Source organism: Barbatula barbatula (assembly GCF_947034865.1).
Source record: "Barbatula barbatula genome assembly, chromosome: 16".
Lineage (NCBI taxonomy): Eukaryota > Metazoa > Chordata > Actinopteri > Cypriniformes > Nemacheilidae > Barbatula > Barbatula barbatula.
In genome coordinates this window covers 4,760,812-4,785,764 of record NC_136779.1, presented here as the reverse complement: position 1 = coordinate 4,785,764, position 24,953 = coordinate 4,760,812, and the positions used below count along the sequence as shown (strand labels likewise).

Genomic DNA, 24,953 nt, shown 5'->3' with positions numbered 1-24,953 from the left:
TGCTGATTTTTCTAAATAAATACAAAATTTAAATCAGTCGGTCCTATCAAAACATTGCTCGGATGTTTAAACAGCAACATTAGCTCAACCAATTACTTTGGAGTTTTGAGTCAACCAATGACAGGAGATTAACACATTGGCTTGAGTTTGAGGTTTGGAGCATTGTCTCAACCAATGGCAGGAGTATGGAATGTTGGGTTAACCAATGGCATGAGTTAAAAACATTGTCTCAACCAATGGCATAAGTTTTGGGCATTATCGATATTAAAGACTTTTGGTGTTTTGAAAATATGAATAGTCATATGAATAAATAACATTCAGAAAGTCAAGAAATATTAATGTAATCTTCAGAATCGGCAGAAATCACTGAATAATCGGCTATCTCTAGTCTTTAGCGTAGCACATGTTTGCTTTAACAAAATCATTTTATCTCAAACATGCAGTCAGGAATGTGGTATAGTGACATCTGTCACACTAAGATTTTGTAATTTATTTTTCTTTAATGAAAGATTTGCAGCTGTGCTTGTACACGGCTTCTTCTCTTGTCTTCCTTCTTAGTTGCTTTTGTGTCTTTCCTTCTCATCTCCTCTGTTTGTGTATGTTGGATTGTGATCTCCATTTCATACAGATTTTATGAGGAAGATCAGCGCAGCTGGCCAGACTCAACTCTGTGATTATAGGCAGCAGATGATGAATAACATAAGAAATTATTGTGAGCCAAGATGCTAAAATGTTAGCAATGTAAGGAACAATACAAATAGCTGTACACTGTAAACAAATCCAGTTAAAAAACGGATCAATTACATTTTCCTTTATTTTACGGAGATTTCCGTTAATGCTAAAATGTAATTTAATGCAGTGCAAAATGTGAAATACAGGTAAAACAACTGTGAAAAATAAATAGAGACAATTCCTTCATATTAATACAATTGATTGCGCCCTATTTTTACCGATTTTCTAAATTTAGGATTCTAATGTCCTGACCAATATACACGGATATCAATTTAGGATCATGCACATTTTTCTAAATATTCTTTTTATTTTATTATAATCCAAATACAAAAATGGGCAAAAAATATATAATTGGGATAATGGCTAAATATAAAAGACATAATTGCTGAATTCCATTTGGTGCTGCTTGTGGTGCTGAAATCACACACACAAATATCGAAAGAGGCTTTTTTTCTTACTGGAAACCTGCTTTCATGCCGTGAAGCAAACCTAAAGTGGAATCTTTGTTATTCACATTTTTACAACTTCAGTCCGTCTCCATAGCTGCTGCAGTATTTGTATTGCACAGTGCTTTGTTGATCGTGGCTCCATTCATGCATCCTCTGTTATTGGAGCGTTCCAGCATCGTATCCCGGTTTACTTTCCTCCAACCCTGACGTTCCCTTCCTCTGTCCTCTATTCATGCCATGCTGCATTATATTCTAAGATGTGAAAACGGGAACAGTGTGACTCTGGGGGAAGAGGGTCTTAGAAGAAATTCATCAAGTTGAGAGCGAGCGACTGAGGGAGAGATTAGAGTCCTAATGGAACACTGAAGCTCCGTTGAGAAGTGGTGGAGGTCTCAATGAGGAGGAATTGAGTATACCGTAAAGGGCATCTCTTAATGTTGAATTAGTTGAGTCAGACTGTGGGTACGTTGTCATAAACTCCCACAGTCTGTGCCCTTGAGCAACAAACAGAATGGCAAATCCCAGCTGGCATGGTGCCCTCCAAGTCCCTCTAATGAGAGTTTTCTGAATGGTTTCTATCTTTCTTTATCTTTGTAACTGCACATCTCATCTAGATTCTTTAAGACCAATGGGACCCCCACACTATTTTTTCTGTACCTCATTTACGTTCTCATTTTTGTTGTGTAGTGATGAATAAAGCTGACTAAACTTGTGCTATTTGTGTTGCAGTCCATCATGGAGCAGTTCAACCCTTGCTTGAGGAACTTTGTTGCCATGGGAAAGACCTACGAGAAGGCTCTGTCGAGTGAGTACCCCACCGGCGTCTTCCTTAGCACTCTATCAATCAGTGAGGCGGCAATTCAAGCTCTTATTTCATTGGTTTGCACGTTAAACTGAAATACAATAGAAAATATTCACGTTTATGTGGAGCATGGCTCCGTAATTGCATTAAAATCGATTAAAATGTTGTTTTAATGTTTGTTGAATGTTCGTTACGAAGTGTTTTTGTTTGTGGGGCGGTAGACTTCCTGTTCCTCCCGTAGTAATCATGTCATAGCGTGTTACATGTAAACTTCATCCACACCCCGAATCCCCTGACATCCCTCATGCATGTTTCATCTGCAGAGCTCTTGGATACACTGACGCTCGTTGATGTTTTTCTGTTGTGTGTGCGGAGTTTGCATGTGTTGACCAAGTCATCTGGGCAAGGACAAAGATGTAGGCGTTTCGGAGCACCGGAAGGAAGGAAGGAAGGGAGAACGAAATAGAATAGAGGACAGGCGTAAAGTAGGCCAGAGAGTGCTCTGGGAGAACACAGTCCCGTCGAGAGAGTGAAAGGAGAGCAGATGAGATGTGTGGGTCTATATTAGCAACACTTAAACATATTTTTGTTGCATCGCTTCTTTCTTTATTCTAACAATTTACTAACATTCTATAATAATTTAGTCTAATGATCATGTAATGAAGCTACAACATTGTTCATCAAAAATAGTGTCTGTGTTTGTAGTTCAGCATCAAAAACAGAGTAGAATCTGTGCAGCATCCCTGTTGAGTTTGATCACCGAGGCAAGCACTGCAGAGATCCCTTTCACTCATCATTCCACGTCTAATATTTTATGAGGCAGAAAACACAAGCAAAAGACCAAAGCCCTGGAGGCTTGACCACAATAATGTTTGTGCATGTGCATGAGAGTGTCAAAGGCTGATTGATGATTGTAAAAATGAGCCGAACGGAGGGAGATTTGCACTCCATCCTTGCAGATCAGCCGTGGCTGCAGCTTAGGTGGTACACAGAATCCATCATGGGGATTTGCCTGAGTTGTGAACGTGCCAGTTCTTGCAGGCAACAGAGAAACCCTCCACAGTACCCACTAATGACTAGTGCAGATGGCGGCCACTTGGGAATTCACAAACTTTGGGCCATTTTGGGTTGTTTTAAGTGGTGTTATGTGAATAATCGATTGTTTGATGAAAATAAATGTCACACAAGAAAAGGAGAATGTTTTTTGGAGGCATGTGAAAGCTTTTATTGCTGTAGGTGAAAAGAAGAATAGGTCTTGCATTTTGAGTCTTCGAAGACTCCATTGAACAAGAATTGGAAAAGGAGGTAGAACATGAATGAATTATTGGATATTACCCATATTTATGTAGGACATTTGTTTCTAAAATGGATCGCAGATTAACTCGATATGTGATAGCAGGTTCCCCAGCTGTTCTAAAGGTTACATTTTGGATTGTCTTGTGAGGCTGCATTTCCCCAGAGAGGGTTGGAGAGACTTCTCTGTCCCTGTTGCTGGCCTTATATTTCAGACCTCTGTAATCCTCTTTTCTTTTGCTCTCTGCCTCGTTCCTTTACTCATCGGCGCTCGGGCCATCTCCCCCAACCGCTGGAGCACCAAAGCCCCCAGCTTTCCCCCTCTAATCCGCCACAACCAGGACACACCTTGTCTTGAGCCAGGGATTTGCACAGACAGTATCACATAAGTCCATACATTCATATGTGACTGGGCTGCTATCGGTATAGATTTGATATCTCCATGCACTGAATGTAGATTAAAGTTCACTCAAAAATTTTAATTCTGTCATCATTTACACACCCTGTCGTTTCAAACCAGTGTGACTTTCAGTTACATTATGCCATTACTATTTTACCTACTTATAACATTTCTCTGTTGTCTGATATCGATCACAAAATAAGACCTAAGAAGTTTCAACAAATAATCACAACTAATAAGCTGAGACTGGTTTCTCTATTATTTATTATTGGAGCTTGGGTTCCTCGCCACGGGGCCTTGTTGGCTTGCTCACAGGGAGACAGCATTAATTCGATATAACTTACTGGAGGCGGATGTTGTTTGATTACCAACATTCTTCAAAATATCTTTTGTGTTCTGAAAGTCATACATGTCCGGAATTATGTGGAATTACTTGGGCGAGTAAATGACAAATTTCCATTTTTGGGTGAACTGTCCCTTTAAAATGAATCTCTACTGCTGCACAGAACCTTCATTAACCTCTTGTTCTGAAACTTCTTAAACATAAAAAATTTGCTATGTTCCAAGACACTTTGTGCTTCTTGGCATGCTGTCGGACCGCTAAACTGCCGTGATCCTCTGGTTTAGAGAGAGCCTGATTCTGAACCCTTTTCTGCCATACGGATGTAGTAGAAGCAGCGCTGCCCCTCTGGTGAGACCTCACACAGAACGAGTGATTGATCTCAGTAATGCGCTTTCTGATGTGAATGTGAAGCTTTTTTTTTAAGTATCTCTGCCTCTCATTGCTTACCAATCACAAGCTTCACCCCCACCCCCCTCAGTTCTCTGGCAGAGCCATCCCAGAACATATAGTTTAAGACTTTCCCATCCACCGCTCCTGTATCCATAGACACAACACCTGTGGGTTAAGGAAAGCTTCGGGTGTGATAGAGAGACATTAGAACACTCTCGATTCTTATGTCCCAAATGCTTCCATGTTTCCAGGTGTGACATTTGCAGCAAAAGGCTACTTCGACGCACTGGTGCGGATGGGAGAGCTGGCCAGCGAAAGTCACGGCTCTAAGGATCTTGGTGAGTTGTAGACTGTAGCCGCGGTGCCCCCTGTGGCTGGAAGGGGTATTGTACAATAGAATAATTTGAAGTGTGAATGGTCGGATGCCTGAGCACATAGCACAGCATAACTAAGACTGTAACGTTGGACATAACACATATGTACAATCGTGTACATTCACATACTCTGCAGGTTCACTCGTAGCTCATTGGTGAATGGATTGAGTTCATTCTTCCCTTTTGTCGTATTTACATGTCTCTCTATAAATATCCTTACTACCTCATAAATTAGGCTCTTTAGACACAATTCTTTTAGCTTTCGAATAAGGGTTTAAAATGCAGTTATGATTCTTATAGGAATAGTTCACCTTTAAAATGAAAAAACATTTCTGTCACCATTTACATAGCATATTGTCATTTTAAACTTGTGTGGTTTTATTTCTTCTGCAAAACCCGAAAGAGGATATTTTGATAAATGTTGGTAACAAAAACCTCTGGTCCCCATTGACTTCCATTGTATGGAAACAAAAACAATGCAAGTCAATAGGGACCAATGGTTCCCTTTCTGTCGGTCTCTCGACATTGTGTCGAGACTGCGCGACCCAGTGGTTATGCAGGAACTGCGCACTGCCACAGACCTCGCTCCCCGGGGTGACCAAAGTGACGGCGCGCTGGGTCTAACAATTTCCACTCTTGTGGCTCAATTCTGTGCAGATGCGAGGTGTCCAGATAGTCCGCTTTCTCAATGCGCCTATTGCGCAGTGTGGGTTGCTTGGTGACACCGCCGAAGCTTTTCAAGTTTACTTGATCGTGGACAGCATCACTTGGCTTACCGATCTCACTCCGTCGGGGTGTAGCCTCCTTGTGGGCACCTTTTGGGTGAGGCCGATGGCGGCTGGGCATACGCCTGCAAAGCACCTTCTCCCTTCTTCTGGCGAGTAAGCGTGGCGATTCATGCCCAGTATATGTGAGTTTCCCTCATGAGGTGAACCCTTGACGCGGCGTAGCACCGTGGCGTTTTCCCATTCTGTTAGTCTCGACACAACCTTAAGAGACCGACAGAAAGGGAAACGTCTTGGTTACGGATGTAACCTCTGTTACCTGAGAGACGTTGTGTCCATCATGCCACGGGCGCTGCACCGGCCCACTACGGCGAACGAGAATGCCTCTCAAGTTCCTCAGCCGAAAAAGGTAAATGACTTACCGTCCCATTTGCCAAGTTCAATGGTCTTTTCAAAGTGTAATAGCAGATGATAGGTTCTCAAGTCAAACCCCATTCTGTCAGTCTCGACACAACTTCTCGTTCCCTCAATCAGGGAACCGAGGTAACAGCCGTAACCAAGACGTTTTCTGTTACCAAAATTTTAATAAAAATCTTCTTTTGTGTTCTGCAGAAGAAAGAAAGTCATACAGGTTTAAAATGAAAAGAGGGCATGTAAATAGAGACATCATTTTTATTTTGAAGGTGAACTATTCCTTTAAAGCATAGATGCATGGTTAATACATGCATTTGTTCATTTTTATTATTAATTAATTAGAATTTATGTATCGGGCATAAATTCAAAACTTTTTGATAAAGCATCCCTTTGCATCTATGTGTATTCTTTCCGACCTAGTAAATTATTTTTTTGAATTGTTATGCAACATACCCATGAGAAATGTGAAACGCAATTTCATCTCATTCATGACTTGAGATTCAGAAAACCTATCTGAAGTTAAATTATAACACGTTTCCTCTCACTGGACTTTCTGTCTATTTATCAATTATAAGGGACTATATTTATATTTATAAGGTTGTGCCATAGCAAGCAATTACTAAACTGAACAGTCAACACTATAGCAATTGTTGGTTAATGGAAGCACCAGATACTTAAAAATAACTTAAGAACATTTCGCTTTCCAGGATGTATAGAGCTGTAGCTAGAGAGGCTCACCTCTAAAGACTACTTAATTTATATCCGGAGAGATTGTGAGGCTCTATTGATCCCCATGGGGAATTTATTGACCAGAGAGGGAAGTTTTGTGAAATGCTTCAATGATAAACCCTAAACAAGTCTAGTTGTCTGGTCATAGATCCAGTGTATCACTACAGATGGTTATACTTTCATTATTCATCTCAGAAACCTTTTCCTCCTTTTCTTCTGAGCATTCATCAGTCGGTTTGCCATTGACTGCTCATTGAATAGAGTTCACCATCCCAGCTCTAATTTGAACAGTAAAAGGGTATTATTGAATGAATTCAACCTCATCTCATGCTGAGATTGGATTACCCGATTTCCAACTTTTCAATATCTAAACAATATACCATGGCGGCATTGTGAGCCTTATGAGATTATATTTTGGGCTGTAAGGGACCCATTTCTAGTCTGCTGCTAGCTCAGCGTTGTTAAAAAGCAGCAATATCTGTGTGTGAAAAAGTCGTTTAATGAGAAAAGTTATATGAGTTTTTTATTAGACTGAGCAAAATACAAAAAGTCTGTGTTTGTTTTGTGCGTTTGCTTGAATAAACTTGCATTTGTGTATCACTTCCTCAGTAGTATGCTTGCTGATAATGCGTATATTCGCATAGTCGCTTTGGATAAAAGCATCTGCAAATTGAATAAATAAATGTAACTATACCATTCTTTAAATCTTGTTTAGTGCATTTGAGATGTATTTGCATGAAACACTGTCTTGTGTGTGTGTTTTACAATGAATGACAAGCAAGATTGTTTCTGTATGTCAACATTATCATGAATATGTCATAACTATTAATTAACAGTGCTCGACATTGTGAATGTTTGTTTTTTCTTTTTCATATTTCTTGACGCTTGAAAAATTGTCTGATTCTTTCTCTAGACACGGGTCTCATAGCCAAATACCTGCACTTTGTTTGTCTTGTGTTTGGATGTGTACTGTAGTTGAGTGTTTTTCGTTGAGTCTGTTTTGACAGGATTTGAAGGAAATGTGCACTATGACGGCTGACACGGCACAAAGATTTCGTCCCAATTTATCTTATTTGCCGAAGGCAAGATAACGTATTTACGAAACACGCTGTGTAGAGCAGTGTGTCCGTTTAGGGCTACTGTAGAAACAACATGGCGAATACCATGTGAGGAAACCCGCTGTGTTAGTTGAAATAGCTCATTCTTAGGTAATAAAAACATTATGTAAGGTCTTTATACATCTCTTAGGACATAGTTATGTGTATTTTATTGCATTTCTGTCAATAGATCCTCCAAAATATGACACATTGGAACCTTAAAAATAAAGGTTCTAAAAGAGTTTCAGTTATTCCATTATATAACCACAATATAACCTTTTAAGGTGCTTAAAGAACAAAATGTTCTTACCTTTTTATAGTCATCAGAACATTTGACCACTATAAAGAACCTTTTGTTTACGATTGTGTAAATGGTAAAGGTTCTTTGTTGAACCATACGGCCAAAGATGGTTTTTCAATGGCATTACGTAACATTTTTTTTTTTTAAAGTATGAATATAATGTTCCTGTAGATTATTCAGCTAACAATGAAAATGTCCCAGGTAATGCAATACAGAAAAGAAAATGCAAAAATCATCATTAATATACAATATCAGTGGAATTTAGATGCTCCAACGTGCACAAGCCTTAACAAAAACAGTGTTGTGATCCAGAAACTTCGCATCAACTCGGCCACAGGCAAAATGTGTTTACAGTTAGACCTTCACATGTGTGAGCATGTGAGACCTAATCGCACCACAATTGCTGTACGCGTAAGTAATCCATTAAATGAGATCCTAATACAGCGTTAATAATGAACGCAGACATATTTTTGCCTTTAGCACTGTGTTTTTCTTTAAATAAATTTATCCCGAGTACTGGATGCGGGGAAAGTTCCTTAATTTGCACTGTGAAGAACTTCCTGTTTTCATGGTCTTGTTAGAACATCAGAGATGGACTGTTTTTATAAAGCATGGATGTTGTTCAAAGAGCCTCAGGTGTGAATTAATAATGTAAGGTTTGAAGCGCGGACCACATGGGCAGAACAGCTCACAGCCTCAAGATGTGTGTCTCTGTGTGTGTGTGTGTATCTTACTACTTGTGTTATAATACTACGCATTTCTTTATCAGAAAATTTAGATGAAGATTTAGTGGGAAAATCAGGACAGAAAGGGTTTATTTGAATGCTCAAGTTCATATAGAAAGAAAACCATTAACCTTTTGCTAAATGACACTGATAGATTATATAAATTCTAGGTCATGGTAAATCATGGGGTTTAAGCATGTCTGCTTTTTATTGCATCACCAAAGTTGTACAGTACCAGATTCAAACAGGAGCATAGACTTTCACTGATCTATTACAAAGTTCCTCTTAAATCTCACTTGGCCATTTTAATCTTATTCTAAAATCAAATGAGCACGAGGTGATACAAATTATGCAATTCCTGCACATCATTGCAAAAGTATCACTCTCTGTGTTGTGGATAATGGTGTGATCTCTTTGAGTACCGCCCTCTGCCTCCTCACGGCATCCTCAAATCTGTGTTAATCTCAATCTCTCGCTGTGAAGAGAGATGCGCGGTGATTCTTTAATGCAGCATTGTGCGTATCGCATCACCCGCCGCCTGCAGTCAGCCCACGCACTGATGCAGGAACGCAGCCGGCCAGAGAGAGAGAGAGAGAGAGCAGCAAGCTAAAAATAGATCAAATACTGGCCTTAACAGGAGAAGTTCCGCTAGAGAGAGAAAGACAGAGCAAAGCAAAGATGATGCGGCTCGTGCCTCTCTGGTGATGTCAGCGTTGCCAAAAACAGCCTCTCCTGTCTGCTTCCTCCAATGCTGCATGAGTGTGCTGAATACTAAACAGCTTCCTGTTTCCTCTGCCCAAATATGGGTATCAGTTGTCATACCTGTGAGATACCAGCAGGTTGTCGACTTTTCACATTTGTAGTTTTGTCTAAAGAGGATGTTTTCTACGGTTTTGGTTAGAAGGGATGCGCATGTCAATACCACATAACTTTTGTCACGCTGACAACGGTGCATTACTTTTTTTTATTATTGTTAGGTTTAGGGTTGGGGTAGGTGTAGGCACGAGATATGACCTGGCATCAAATTATAAACAAATAAAACCTATGATTGCTGATGAGAGATGATAAGTGATCATTTACTTCCTAGTGTTGTATACAAAACAATTGCACTTTTAACACGCTACAAAATAAGATGAGAAGCGTTTATTAATCATTTTTTTGCTGTTTTGATTCTCCAAGGAACATAAGGTTGTTAATGATAAACTTTGTGAGCATGGTGCACTTCAGCACAGCTCTTGTTCACCGGTGAATCATTTTAACGCCTCTGATTGGCCATTATATTCATACCATGAACTTGGTTGGTTGTAATGCTCAAAGCTGTAGCAGAGCAAAAACGCTGTCATCCACATTCGATCATTTTCACCTAATCTCATTAGATTGCTACTATTGTAGCTAGTTTTTTATTATGCCATTAAAACAGTTTTTCCTCTTTTATCTTGAACTTGGAGAGCAGTTTTGTTCACCTTGTTTGCATTTTTTCCAAAGCCGCTGTTCAATTCCGACCCGATGTAAACAATGTACAGTATGTTGGGAACCAACGCTATCTGTTGATGGAGCCTTACATTAACTTACACAAGGAATAGTTGTTTTGGAATCCTAAACCCACGACTAAGGAGTGACACGTATTTAAAACACGATGCTTCCTTCTTGTGTATATCAAAAGTTTGCAAGACGTATACCTGCTTAGAATGTTTATAGAAATAGGTGATCTCTCCCAACACTGTTTATATTTAGGTTAGAAAACGCTGGGAAAACTTTACATTTACTCAACATTTAAAAGTGTAACGTTAGAAAGTGTCGTGATGTGTGAGAAGAACCCAAGTGCAGGCAGACACGGGGATGAAGGGGTTAACAAGGACTTTAATAACAAAATACAAAACAAACACCCTCAATGGGGAAAACACTAACCAAACTAACTCTCAAAACAAATACTTCCCACGTGTGGGGCAAAAATAACCAAACACAAAACTTACTAGATAACTTAACAAAACACCTACAGCGGACCAGAACATGAACAAGGCACTCTATATACAAGGCAGAGAAACATCATACATTGCGAACAGGAACAGGATAAGTAAGACGAACGAGCACAAGACAATAGACATGAGGGCATCTTATAGGAAAACTAACAAAGGAGATAACACTGGGGAGGTGTGGGTAATGAGACACAGGAGGAAAGCTATACTAGGAACGAGAGGGGCGGGGCCAAATGACGAGACAGGAGAGAACGCAAATTATGTCCTGATTGACAATAATATGTTTCTCTCCACATAAAACACGTGGGTCTGTCATGATTCTGCCCCTAGACCAGAAAATCAAGACAAGAGCAGGCAGAATCATGACAAGAAAGTAGATAACTCTATAGCTGTATGGTTCAACAAAAAAACTCACCTGGCTGAGTCTGACTTGAAATGGCTAGCAAACTTATTACGTTTTAATATTCCAATTGTTTGTTTGTTTCTATCTTTCGTCAGTGTTTAAAAATAAAACTCAGATTTTGCGCCCTACAATCCATCGCACAACAACTTTTTTCTGTTCTAAAAAAAGTAGACATAGCAATAAATGTTGACCCGCTTGAATTTCACATGCAGGGACGTCATGTGCAAGCACTGCCGCCAAACATCAAAATAAAAGCTTTGTTCAACGATAGGTGAAATCAGATGTCAATCAACATAAGTACCAAATACAATTTTGGGGTCGCACCCAGGGTGGCCAATTTGGATGTCAGGGGTGTTCAGTGCCACTTTGGAACCCCCTCTGGCTCCGCCAGTGCTCACAAAGAGATCAGAATTATAAATTCAGACATTAAGAACGATCAGAATGTTATGGTACAATATCGTAGTATAAGTTATTGTGTGCAGAATGGCTGCAGGGCTAAATCATCCGTTAAATGAAAAGAAATGAAGAAACGTTCACGCAACTAATAGCTATAGCTGAACATGCTGAATAATGATTGTTATAGCCAAATGGATGAAATAAGAAAGCTGTGTTTTTAATAGATGGAACTAAGGGCTTCTATTGACTTCACTAGTGATCTATAAGACATTGTGTTGTGCTTTTTTATTAAACTGAGACAGTGTAGAGAGGACAGGAAATGATAGTGGGAATAGAGTCGAATTAGACAACAAACTACCAACCAAATATGTCTTATATTAAAAAATTCTAGCTTTCTTTGGTAGAATATAACAACAACAATTATTATTATTAATTTATTACTTTTATTATTATTAAATTAAATTAAATTAATAAATTATAATTATTAGAATTCTTATTATTAATAATATTGATGATGATGATGATGATGATAATAATAATTATAAATCGATATTGTAAACAAACAAAAACAATAATAATAATATTAAATATATATATTTTTAAGAATAGTTAATACTATTATTGCTGTTTATTACTTACAATATAATAACATGGACTGACTCTATCCTGATGTTAGATGTACAGCTGCAGGTCAACACATTTTCATTTTCATTTTCACTCAGAGCAAGTGGGATCTGTAGTGTTATGTTATGTATTATGATTTTAGTATTTCCTCATCGTCTCACCTTTGGAATTCTGCCAAACACAAACAAAACAAAAGGTTAATATCTGAAACACCTCTGAGGAATGAGTCACAGACCTGATGATTGGTGCTATTGGTGCCGTTATCAACATGAGCTCACTGAAGTGAAGAGATGCCTGGAAACAGATCCACCACGGTGCCTTACATCACAACACAAAGAAGCAGCTTTGGATTATTGTTGTGGAATTAATGAGTTGTGTTGTAGAAAATGCATAGCTCATGAAGATTAATGCACTGATGTGTTTTGATAACTTTGGTATTCGTGAGCCTTCACAAGTATTTTATAAATATTGTTTTTGCAGAGAAGTCAATTCCACATCCAATAATTAAAATGTCTAGTCACTGTAGTAGGACACAATTTTACCACCTTTAGGATCCAATATTATGGCTAGAGATGAATAACAATCATGTTTCTTTTATCTGACAGTCTACCCAACAGATCGAAACCCCCGTGCCAGATATTATTTCTACTGCAGCAATCTGTCTCCATTATGACCATCAGCTGCTCTCTAATAGCCATGGACTTCTGTCAAATAGTAATGACTACAAAATAATTATTCAAGCCTCTGTGGTTTGAGTTCAGCGAAGCATCACTGCTTTTCCTTTTGGGTCAATGAGTTAACCGATTTAAACATTTGCATTCTGAAGCATGTATGATTTCTTACAGCCGATTTAGTTTTTTTCTTTAGATTTAGTTTGTCGTATGTCTTATCTGTCGAGTGCGAAGAAAGTGGTTTATGTCAAGAATAGGGATAAATCGTCACAGAAAGCATCTGTCAGAATGTGCTTTTGTTTAGAAGCGTTCCGTGGAGAATAGTCCAGTCCAGAAGTGCTGAAATTTATCAGACATCTGTGCGAAGTTTAATTCCCAACAGTATTGATGTTAACTACGTCTACCAAGGTCACAGAAGAGTGAAATATATTTTGTAGAATGTTATTGTTCGTGAACCAGCTAGACCAACATAGAAACTTCTTATTCTTAAAAATCTTTAAAGGTATATTTGGAAGTGATGGATGCTCTCAATGTCAAGCCAAAACGTTTTTGTGCACCGAATAAAGCCATTCCTGGCTAAGTTGTGCATCTATGCAGTGTTTAGCTTGAATGCAGTCAGTCTTGTGTAACAGATCATTTTTTATTCTAAACAGGATCTAAATCTACACTCCTCATATTTAGATGCATTGAGCGATGCGGGCTACAGAGTTTTTGCAGACTGTACTTTAATTGATTTGGATCTTTAGGAGTGCACAACAATATGCTTAAATCTTTTAAAGCTGCAGATGTTGTGATCCCCGCTGATTACCGTTAAGCGGATTAGAGTCCTGCCGAGCATCGCTGAGTTACAGCAGGCGGAGATGAAGGGTGAGGGGGTTGGTATTAGACCATTGTGCTGACTTGGACAGGAAATGAGAGTATGTTGACCTAGAGACAAGATCTGGGTTCCAAGGTCAGGTGAGGCCAGGATCTACAACCCGGAAACGGTTTCAGGGTACCTACACGTATCTTATAAAATAAGATCTTAGCGTATTTACTATTACTTGAGAGACCTTACATGAGGAAGCATAATGTCTTTATTACCTTACCATGAGCTATTTCTATCTACATACACCACGGGTCCCCTTACATGGAATTCGCCATGTTGTTTCTACAGTAGCCCTAAACGGACAAACTGCTCTATGGAGCGCGTTTCGTAAATGCTCGAAACGAAGCGAAAATATGGCGACATCTTAATGCGGTGTCAGCCACCGTAGTGCTTCGAAAGGAAGGGGGAGGAGTGGAGTGAGCCGTTGGTTGCATTTCGCAACCTTACCACTAGATGCGGCTAAATTTCATACTCTGAACTTTTCATTGGGAAATTATGGGATTGGGCAAATAGCTAAAATATGTTTTACCATGTCTCTTCCGCAGTCCTGGTACAATAGTTACTCAGTGGATTTGGGTACATTGAGTTTGTCCTTGGCATGTGTGTAACTGCTGTGTGATCCCGTTATTAATTTCCCTGTTTTGATGTACATTACTTATTGTACGGCTTCTGTTGTCCTTGATCTGAAAACGTTTCATAAAACAGACCTTTCCACTGTTTGTACGAGTTTAAGAGGGCGCCATGATTGGATATGTACTGCAAGCTGGTGCAGTTTTCCCAGGTCAGGCATGACGGATTCAGAGACAGGCAGGGTCACGCATTGCGAAACATTGTTGTGTAGCTCAGCAGCTCAAATTTAGGAGGGACGTGCATGGAAAAACTTTGTGTTAAAGGTGTTAGATGAAGCAGACGAGCTACTCTGTATTAAGCTTAAAACTCTGTATGAGCAATTTAGAAGATTGATGCCTAGCGTAGAAGTATTACATAATAGAGTATAATAAATGCCAGTGTATAGAAACAAGCACATATATTTACATTTGTACACGTCAGGAGGTAGAGATACATCATGCCCATTGGATGTCATGCGAGTTTATGTTTGTGACTGTCAAACTGTAGTTTCTTGACTAAAGAAGAGTTCCGTCTGTAAGTACCTTGTCTAAAAGTTCCCAGTGTGTTTGTGGCTAATGCCTCTGCGTCACATGCTGTGTGTGCGTTTTTTGTTATTTCATTATTTTATTAAGCCAGTTAAAACCTGGTTTATGCAAAGTCAGACAAGAATTTGATGGATGGACAGAAGATATCTCAGCACGTTATATCCGTCCCTGCGGGACTTTAGAAGAGCGTGTCTTGACTTGTAATGTAATGAAATGTTTTTTTAGGGTTTAAATAACTACATTGTTACAATGCTGAGCTTTTAACCTTTAAATGCATTGCAATAAGAAATGTGCTTTGCCGACCCTTGCACCAGAACAAAAACTATAGATTTCAGCCGAGCAAGACAAATATTTGCACTTAAACTCACTGTTGCTGTTTAAAACACAAGAACAGCTAAACAAAATACCAAACGATTATTTAATTGAAAACAATATACAAGAAAGCCCATCTGTTCTCTGTTGTACAGTATGCAAAGATGTTTAATTCTTTCCCTCTGGTTGGCTTTAACTCTTTCTCTCTTGACACTGTCTTAAGGTCTTCTGTATTTTATTCCTGCTCAAACTAGGTCTTTTGTTCCTTTTCTTTACAATGCATTGCCTACTCAGAAGAGGCAGCATGTAGGTACCGCAACACAGCACACATGCCTTAACATGGCTGCATGATTCACCTGTTCTCTCTCTCTCTCTTTCTCTTTCTCTTTTGATTAGATTTTTCTTTCACAGAGTATTCATCTGACATGAGAAATTATGTGCTTATCTCTTTCATAATTCTGCCCATGTTTATTTATTTATGTATTGAACATGCACTTGCACTATGTTTGTCAGTGTTATCAATAATATAATTTTTTCCTTTGATGGAACAACCAACCATTTTGCTTATATTTCTACTGATTTTATTTTTGTTCGTCTCTTACATTAAGCCATACTGTACAATGTGATCTTTTCTACATAATTCTCTGACATTTTCTTGCACCTGACTGTTGGACCGTCTTGTTCATCTATTGTTTTATTTTCTCTCTCTACCTCTTCTGTTTCTCTCACTTGCATCTTTGTGTCGCTGCATGGTGTTTTGATAACAGGTGCAAACATTGTAATGAGAATATAATCTCTACCTTTCTCTCTCTCCCTCTCTCTCTTCCTGTATCTTTGTATGTCTTTCTATCTTTCTCAAGGGGATGTGCTTTTTCAGATGGCCGAGGTTCACAGACAGATCCAAATGCAGCTCGAGGATATGGTGGGTAATACTCTGATTGTATGGAACTTTTGTTTTCTCATTACGTTTTCTTACAAACTCATTTTCCTACTCATGTTACATTAGAGGATATGGAAGGGTGCGACATTTTAAAATTTATTTTAAAAATACAAGGAGAACAATAGTCTGCGGTCACATGTGTAAACAGTCACAGCATAGACCTTCCTGTACTCATGGCTATAGATAAGACAAGCCATATCTCTGCTGTCCTTCTGAAACCTTGTATCTCCATATTTCGTGATTTGTATTTTTGCCAAAATCATTATTATTAGTCACCGTTTATTTTTGTCAATTGGTTTTGCAAATATCTAACCAAACAAAAGTTCATGTCAACTTTGACAACACTGTATTTATTCAATTAAAAAGTACAGTGTTATTTCTTATGTCTCTCATCGTAAATATCTGTTATTGCTGAAGATAATTGTTTATATTAAAATGAACTATTTTTGTACAGCTGAAATCATTCCACAATGAATTACTCACAGAACTGGAGAAAAAAGTGGAATTGGATGTGCGCTACCTGAATGTAAGTGTAAACGCAAATACACAAAGCTTCACCAACATAGCTTGAGCAACAAAATATTCAGAAGCTTTATGTGCTAAATATCTGTTTACAAGACCAACAGTCAATCTGAGAAGGCATCTTAGTAGGGATTCTAACAGGCTTGTTTGCAAATACATTAGATTGACTCTCAAGCTTTGCAGGTTCACGTACGGCTCCGCGACTTGGCGAGAAATCAAAGCCGCATTTATCCTGTGACTCATTACCAGCGTTGACAGAAACAATTAACTACGCGCCCGTGGTTCTCAGATAGTCAAAATGGAAACATAAACTGTGTTAGGATCAGTCAAACGTAGCAGAAGGTTTTGGCAGCGGTGAGCTTCTGAAACACAAAGAATCCGTGAAGCAGGGAATTCTGGGAAGACACTTAGTTTGAGGACAATGAAGGAACTGATTGGGCTGACTCAGCCAAGTTCCCATTAGCACAGAACCCACGACGACCTCTCTGTTCTTTAAAGTCTGTGTTCAGGTCAGTTAAGCTTTGAGAAACAATTGACTCTCCATAGGTGCGCTAAACATTCCTTCTGGGAGTTTTTTTTCCGCTCAGGATGTGCTGAGAATGAGTTGTCAAGGATACTATAAGAGAGGCTCAGCTCATTTCACTATGTTTGGCCTTTGACTACCCGAGGTCCTTGCGGAATGCCAAAAATATCAAAGATACAACCAATAAATTCCCTCATTTTGGATGTTCTAGTTTTGGTTTGCAATGAGAGCTGTGTTATTGTGTCCGACAGGCCGCTCTGAAGAAATATCAGATGGAACACAAGAGTAAAGGAGAGAGTCTGGAGAAGTGCCAGGCTGAGCTGAAGAAACTGCGCAGGAAGAGTCAGGGCAGCAAGAACCCCTCCAAATACGGAGACAAGGAGATGCAGGTGAGTTAGCCCTGCTGTTTCAGAACACTTGGATTAGTTCACCCAAAATGGAAAGTCCTTTAAGTCAGTTATTTACTGACATATTGTTCCAGATTTGTTTTGGGGGCGGGGCGAACTGTTCTAAAAATGTCAGTAGTGGCAAGCATTGATTTGTTTGTGATATGTGTTGCAGTATATAAAAGCGTGACTCTAAATGAGACTTCCCACTGGGTTGTAATGTCATGGGAATTGTATAAATCCATCTGTTTCCATAAATAAGTTTTATAAATCCCACTCGTTCTCTTAACAACTTTTATATACACCTTCAAACACACTTGAGAGAATATGACAAAATGGAAGAAGATGGAACATGTTAAAATGTACCAAAATGTGTGATCTCACATCTGCAGGCTACATCGATGATGTCGTTAATCAGTTTGTCATAGTTTTATAATAGCGGCGCATGCCAAGTCAAGGATCACGATGTAGCTTATAATTATGGTTACAGGCCAAACATACCCTCGTGCCCACAGTGGCCTAGCAACTACTCATTTTTTGTAGGAATTATTTATGACAATTATTTATATGGACTCCGTATTAACACGCAGGGAATTATTAAAAGTGTGCAGTAGAAAGTTATACAGCTGCGGGAAAAATTAAGAGACCATTCCAAATTTTCATTTAATCCACATTTTAGATGTAAAGTAGTATTCTGTCCATTCCAGTTACCTGTCTGTTGAATTTCATCAAAATCAAACCTCAGGAGTGACAAAGTCATCCAAAACCAACGTTAAAGACTGTCAGCATGACAAGAAACATGAAAACGGTGATAAAAATCATATTAAAAGGTTTTTTAACTTTTCCTAAATACATGTTCAAAGATTACTGTTGTATTGTTTAAAAGTGAATATGAACTTGTTTTCCTTGCAGTATTTGAGGCAACTTTTCTGTCCTCTTTCTCCAGTTCTCATGTCCTGGAAATAAATACGAAAACAATATTTTTATTTGAAATTTGGGGGAAATATTGTTAGTAGTTTATAGAATAAAAACAAAGAGGATAATATAACCTAAACACATACTAATAACTAGTAAATTAAAAACACGAAGAATAATTTTGAGATTGGTCACAAATTATTGGTAATTTATTTGGTCAATTTATCACTCCTAAAATGTGTACATTTTTGATTCAGCTCTGCGATAGTGCTGTACCTAAACAGCAATGTAGAAAACACTACCCAGATTATCTTAACAGCAGCATTGCAAAGGTAATGGATAGTTTCATACGGGCAAGCAGCACATTTCTCACACATTACGGAACTGGGTCTGTACTTCAAATAAAGGTGTTTTTACTCACTGTTGCTGTATTTGTGTTTTGGCGTAGCACTAGGAAAACAAACTGGTTCCAGGTTTAGTCTGGCTGAAGTCCTTTTCCACAACATTGTTCTTGTTTTGTGTGGGCTTCATTATTCCCAGTGTCCTTGCGCTTTTGTTCACCCAAACCTTTTTTCACGCGGGTTGAATTGTCGGAGGCCATTTGTTTTGAATGTACGCCTCTCACTACCGTCGTCACCAGGTGTGAGGTCGGAGGGAAGTGGGAGTATTTAGCTGTAGGCTGATCTGAGGTCAGTTCACAATATGAGCAGTAGGTGCGCTCCTCGTAATGGTGTGGGAACACGCTGTTGCGTAAAATGCTTCATGGACGCACTCCACAGGTGTACTGCAGAAGAAGAAGAGAGGTTGAGTGGCTTACTGACGTAGATGGACCATAATAAATGAGTGATGCGAATTTCCGGTTGCGAGTGTATTACAGTGAATCGAAGGGTCATTTAATATTCTGTACATTCTTTTATTCTTTCTGCTTTTAATTCAGACTTTAAAGCAGACGTTACTGCCAATCTCATATTATAGTTTGTAGTTTTTATGTTGCTAATATAAGAATGTACGGTATTGTTTTTGGTTTTTGTGGAGCCAGTGGAAATGTTGACTGGCTAGTGAAAATTCAACCGAGATAAATACTTATTGTTGACCAGGGCAATTGTTTAAAACTGAAGTACATTTTTCAAAACAAAAGGAAATCGCAGTCTTATTTTAAGTCTTGCTTGTGACACACAGCCGGCTAAGGGATTTGGGGAGGTTTTCAGAAATCGATATTCTGAGCTGTAGAAACTGTGTTGTATCTCAGTCCCCCAGACGCTCCCGCAGGATTTTTTGCAGTTTACCAGGTGTGAGAGCTAAGGTTTGCCCTAGAGAAATCCCATAGTAAAATTTTTTGTGTTCGTGTGCATGTATCTGAAACCCTTCGCAGGCTCTCATATACTGTTATACGTCCTGTCCTTTGTCACATGCCCCTTTTCAATGAATGCTATTTTTCAGGTTTTTTCAATTATTCATAATGTGTGCGTGTCTCTGTGTGTACATGTATGTTCATGCCAGTTAGCTGCTCAGTACGAGACTACATGAATTTTACATGTGGTCCCATGGTCCCACCCGTGCTTCATGCTCAGGGGGGCTTTTTTTCAGAGACTACATGAGCAGAACGCTGCTTTTGAACTTTTATATATATATAAAAGCAATAAATATTTCAAATTAATTCGATTGTATTTCTACATCGCTTTTCACCATGTTGCAAATCATTGTAACATCTTAGCACAAAAACAGATAAAGAAAAAGGATAAACATAATACAATGTTCCAATACATCTCTATGATTAGTAAAAAAAACAGGTCTGTTCCAGCTCCCTGCAGGAGGGTGGGTGCCACTATTAATACTGTGACAAATGTCATGCAGACGGTTTTTCTTCTTTCCTAGAGGAGTTGTAATGCTCAGAAATGATGCTGAACTGCAATCTTATCCTGCATTCATAATTCAACACATGCTCAAATGAGGGAACGCACGGGGCAGGCGGATTGATTTGGACTGGAGCGTCATTTATAATATTTTGTGTGTAGTACTAGGGACCAATTTTACATCATTGTGTGTGTTGGTATTTTCCTCGTGTACATTAAGCGAAGGGACATTGTGCAGATGAATTGATCTGAATATGATATCTAATCTCATTCACCCTATACCTGATCTATGAGTCATACAGCTTCATACATACTGTACCCAGCATAAAAAGACATGCAGTGCAGTGGCACCTATAGATGTTTACCAGCTGCGTAAATCAGTAGTTTATCATTTCAACCAATTTGATGGTTATATCTAATGTGGTGCACTATGAACAGCCTATCATTACCTGATACACCGATCATAAATATCGATTTTTGCTAGGTGATTTCTCATGTATGGTGCAAATATGCCTCCGTGAAGTGCACTCATTGGACTTTTTTATCTTAATGCATGACTGTACATGTAAACTGTACATGTAACTGTCCTCAATGACTCATACAGGAATATTTAATGTGAGCAGAAAAATGGTCTTGACCACAGGTCATTAAATACAAAGCACATACTGCTGTCATTATCCAGAGAAAGGAAACATTCTTTCATCCATTAGCCCAAAAGACTGCACTGTACACGCAGATACATAACTACACATTCACATTTAGATGTCTATTTTCTGTCTAAAAAAATGCTGGGTTGTTTTCAACCCACGATCCTAGGGTTTGACCATGTTTTACCCGACTTTGGGTTGAAACGATCCTTCATTTTTTCAGATATGTATATTCATACATCAGTATGAGCCCATGACACCTTTTACAGAATAAGATGACCTTTTCTAACCTTAGGCTAAAAATAGACGTGCAAACAGTGATCACGGTTTTGTTAATTTGCACTTGGTTGGAAGGTACCAATAGAACGCACTGTGATATCAGCACAGGTTGCGTAAACATTGTGTCTGTTTTATTAGATCACTCGTCCTGGCAAGGTAAATGTTCATGTTTAAAGATGTTTTGGCAGGAGTTTGGACTCTTTTGAGGCAGCAGCCTTGGCAGTGTTAAAAACATCAAATAGTTTACCTGCAAAGTAGAAAGCATCTTTCAATGATATTTCTATCTGACTTTTGTGCTTTTATTTTAATGAATCTCTCGATCGAGACTTGGGTTTTCAAATCAAACCAATAGTTTACCCGCAAAATAGAAACGCTGCTATTTCTATCTGACTTTTGTGCTTTTATTTTAATGAATCTCTTGTTTGAGACTTGGGTTTTCAAATCAAACCAAACAGGCTTGTTGAGTTTCTGAGCTTTGCATGGACCACTGCATGAATCATTTTTTTCATTTATTCGACAGCAAGCTTATGTGTTTGCCATCCAAAAGTCCGGTTTCTTTAAGCATGGCTTCCTGACTGGTGCATCTTTTATCATTTTCTATGTCTGCTTCACGCCACCTTCCTGTCCCCAGTACGTCGAGACAATCAGCAGCAAACAAAATGAGCTGGATAACTACATCGCCGAGAACTACAAGACTGCCATGTCTGAGGAAAGGAGGAGGTATTGCTTCCTCGTTGCCCGTCAGTGCGCTGTGGCCAAAAGTAGCAGCTCTTACCACACCAAGGTAAGAGTCCACGTCATAGAGTGTAGAAAAACATTTGGGTTGCAGAAACACTGAAATGTCAAGTCAACATTTAAGGTATAAATTTAAATGTGGACAAAATGAAATCTAATATCTAAAATGTGTCTTGTTGAAAATTTCATATCTGTTGAGTTTTGATCGGATCATTTGGTCAGTGGAATTGATAGAATTATTCAGTACATCATTGGTTGTCAGAATTTGCTAATGTTATCAACCTTTTATCAAAGAATTTTGCTTTCATGTTGTCTTTATAGTCATGTAGTCTAAACATGAAAACACATCATATACAGTATATTCCAATAATACAAAAATATTAATTTGACTCACACTTTTGCCAAACAAATGGCACACCTGGACATATCCAGATTTTGTGATCAGTTGTTTCTGCCCCAAATTCCATTTATTGTCATTTTACCGCCATCACATTGATCATTCATCTCGCTTGCTATTGAATGTGCCGCATCTGGAAGTGCTCTTTTATTGGGTGAAAAAAGTTATTGTTCAAACAGCAAATCTTGTTGCTCTGTTCAGACTGTATCATTTTTGAGGTTTGTGCTGCACAAATATTATTCAGTAAAGAAAATGTATTTATTCTGGAATGAGGCAATAAAGCCGTGATTCAACAGTGATATTTGGTGGATTCACCAGCACGTCAAAGAACACCAGTCATTCCCAAGTAGGCGAGTTTCTGTCCTCTACTCTGACGCCCACGCTTCAGAGCCGGTGATAGACGGAGCATTGGCAAGAGAAGGAAGGGCCGGGCGGGCAGAGAGTGGCCCACTTTTACAGGAACAGACTGTTCAGACCATAATGGCTGTTTGCGTGGATGCGTGTAGGAAGACCTTGAAGTAATTTCTCTGCGCACGAGTGGAAACACTTTTGGACGTCGAAGGAGGAATTTCTTCACCTAGTAAAATTGCATTAGGCTCTTATTATGTGATCACGCCACTTGCCTTATGAGAACAAATAATGTGAAATAAACAGACCATCTGCCAGAGTTTGTCATTGCGGGATGTTCACACAACCTCCCACGCAAGTCACGCAAAGCAACAGTTCATACTTGCCCGCTTACAAGTGAGGTTGGAAGGAACAAAGAGAATACAAAGACACTCTCACGCATTAAAATAGAGACGTGAGAATGTAGGATTGGGAAAAAGTTTACCATATACAGTAACTGTATAGGGGCCGTCTCTGGGTTTGCTGATATAATGGGAAGTCATTGGGACAGCGTCTAGATTGCATTTATGTGAAAAGACAGTAAGTAGTCATTTAGATGCTTTTATCCTAAATGACAGTACCCTTATTACAGGAGCTATTCCCAACCAGGTGTTAAGCATCACGCTCAAGGCCATAATGGTGATGTCTCATGTCTCACTCTATATTGAGATTACCCCAGTAGGCCTGATGTTCTGGATAAAAGCCTTACAGAACATGGTGATCAATCGTTGTAGTAATATTTCTTAAAGCATAGTTCACACAAAAATTGAAAAAAGTAAATCTTTTACTATCATGTCACTCAAAAGCATGTGGCCTGCTTTTATGTTACTAGCATTATTTCATTTAAAGGTGCAATGCGTTGTTTTTAGGAGAGTCTACTGACAAAAATACAATACAATATGCATAACTATGTCTCCATATATCTTACATAGTGAAGCGTTATATTTTTATTACCTCAGAATGAGCTATTTCTGTCTACATACACCCCTTAGATGGAACTTGCCATGTTGTTTCTAAACTAGCCCTAAACTGACAAACTGCTCTACAGAGCGCGTTTCGTATTATCTCCTTTGGCAAAGAAATGCGACAACATCTTAGTCCTGTGTGAGCCACCGTAGTGCTTCGAAAGGGAGGGTGAGCGGTGGAGTAAGCCGTTGGTTGCAATTTGTAACCTTACCACTAGATGCCACAAAATTTCACACTCTGGACCTTTAAAAAACATTCAATAGATATTCATATATATCACACTGTTATTGTGAATTCTCTTGGCGACAATATCCATGTAGTCAAAATCAGAAATTGTGATGTTTTGTACACACACACATACACTGTTATGGCATTCTGTATCTCTAAAACTTTTCAGAACGCAATCAAAACAGCGGTAGTGTTTTTGCCTCTGTAAATCCAATGAGGTCGTGATGGAGTCGGCAGGTTTTCGGACAGCCAGCCGGGTGATAATTGCTTTCGCTGGGTGGTGTGTGGTCGTGACTTAGAAGAAGACGATGGGGGGGTCCGTACTGACCTGTGCTGGCTGGTACAAACAGAGACTGTGGCGATATGACAAAAGAAGGGGAGAAGGTGGAAAATATTAAAGCGGCCATAACACACAGAGCTTCCGCATATCTCATGTTAATCTTGAGTACTTACAGAAAAGTCTCGCACCCTTCAAATATCCGCAGAGTCTAGTTTGATCACACTTATAAGACAGATACAGCTGTACGATTATTTCCGAAAACATGCTACGCATTGGGGAGGAGGCGGAACTAAAGCGCGTGCGCACATTGCCAAACAAAATATATACAGTTTTACTTACGGTTCATGTCTAGTATCATTTAGGGATGGGAACGCCGCTCCATCTATCAGTTTCAAACGATCTCCAAACCCAGCGTTATATCCACTGTTTATATAACATTCATCACCCAAATGCAGTGAACAGACAAACATAGCTGAACTTCGTGAACGTAGTTCTTTCTCTCTCTCCTGCACACAAGTGAAAGTGAATTGTGCATGTGCTCCTTCTTCCGCTCTCCTTGGTTGATGCGTGGGCGTGTCACTTCCGGGAGAATTGTCCAATAAGGGACTTAGAAAAGTTGTCTGAAAAAAACGTTCCGAAATCTGTACGAACACTGGGGGAGTGTATCGCGCGCAGAAAATGTCATACGTCCAACTCGTTTTTTGACAAGTTGACCAT

The 24,953-nt window shown here is 39.0% G+C and overlaps 1 protein-coding gene across 5 annotated transcripts in view; it reads left to right on the top strand.

The window, feature by feature from the left end:
- The window catches only part of baiap2b (BAR/IMD domain containing adaptor protein 2b), a 42,012-nt gene that overhangs the window by 7,917 nt on the left and 9,142 nt on the right, over positions 1–24,953 (top strand). For 2 of the 5 annotated variants that reach the window (XM_079476079.1, XM_079476080.1), the window contains exons 2-7: positions 1,911–1,986; positions 4,661–4,747; positions 16,039–16,100; positions 16,573–16,644; positions 17,415–17,552; positions 21,875–22,027. In XM_079476079.1, coding sequence (XP_079332205.1) covers positions 1,911–1,986; positions 4,661–4,747; positions 16,039–16,100; positions 16,573–16,644; positions 17,415–17,552; positions 21,875–22,027 — 588 coding nt within the window. Of the gene's footprint in view, positions 1–1,910; positions 1,987–4,660; positions 4,762–16,038; positions 16,101–16,572; positions 16,645–17,414; positions 17,553–21,874; positions 22,028–24,953 lie in introns of all 5 variants that reach the window. The other 3 variants (XM_079476081.1, XM_079476082.1, XM_079476083.1) reach the window with 2 other exon arrangements.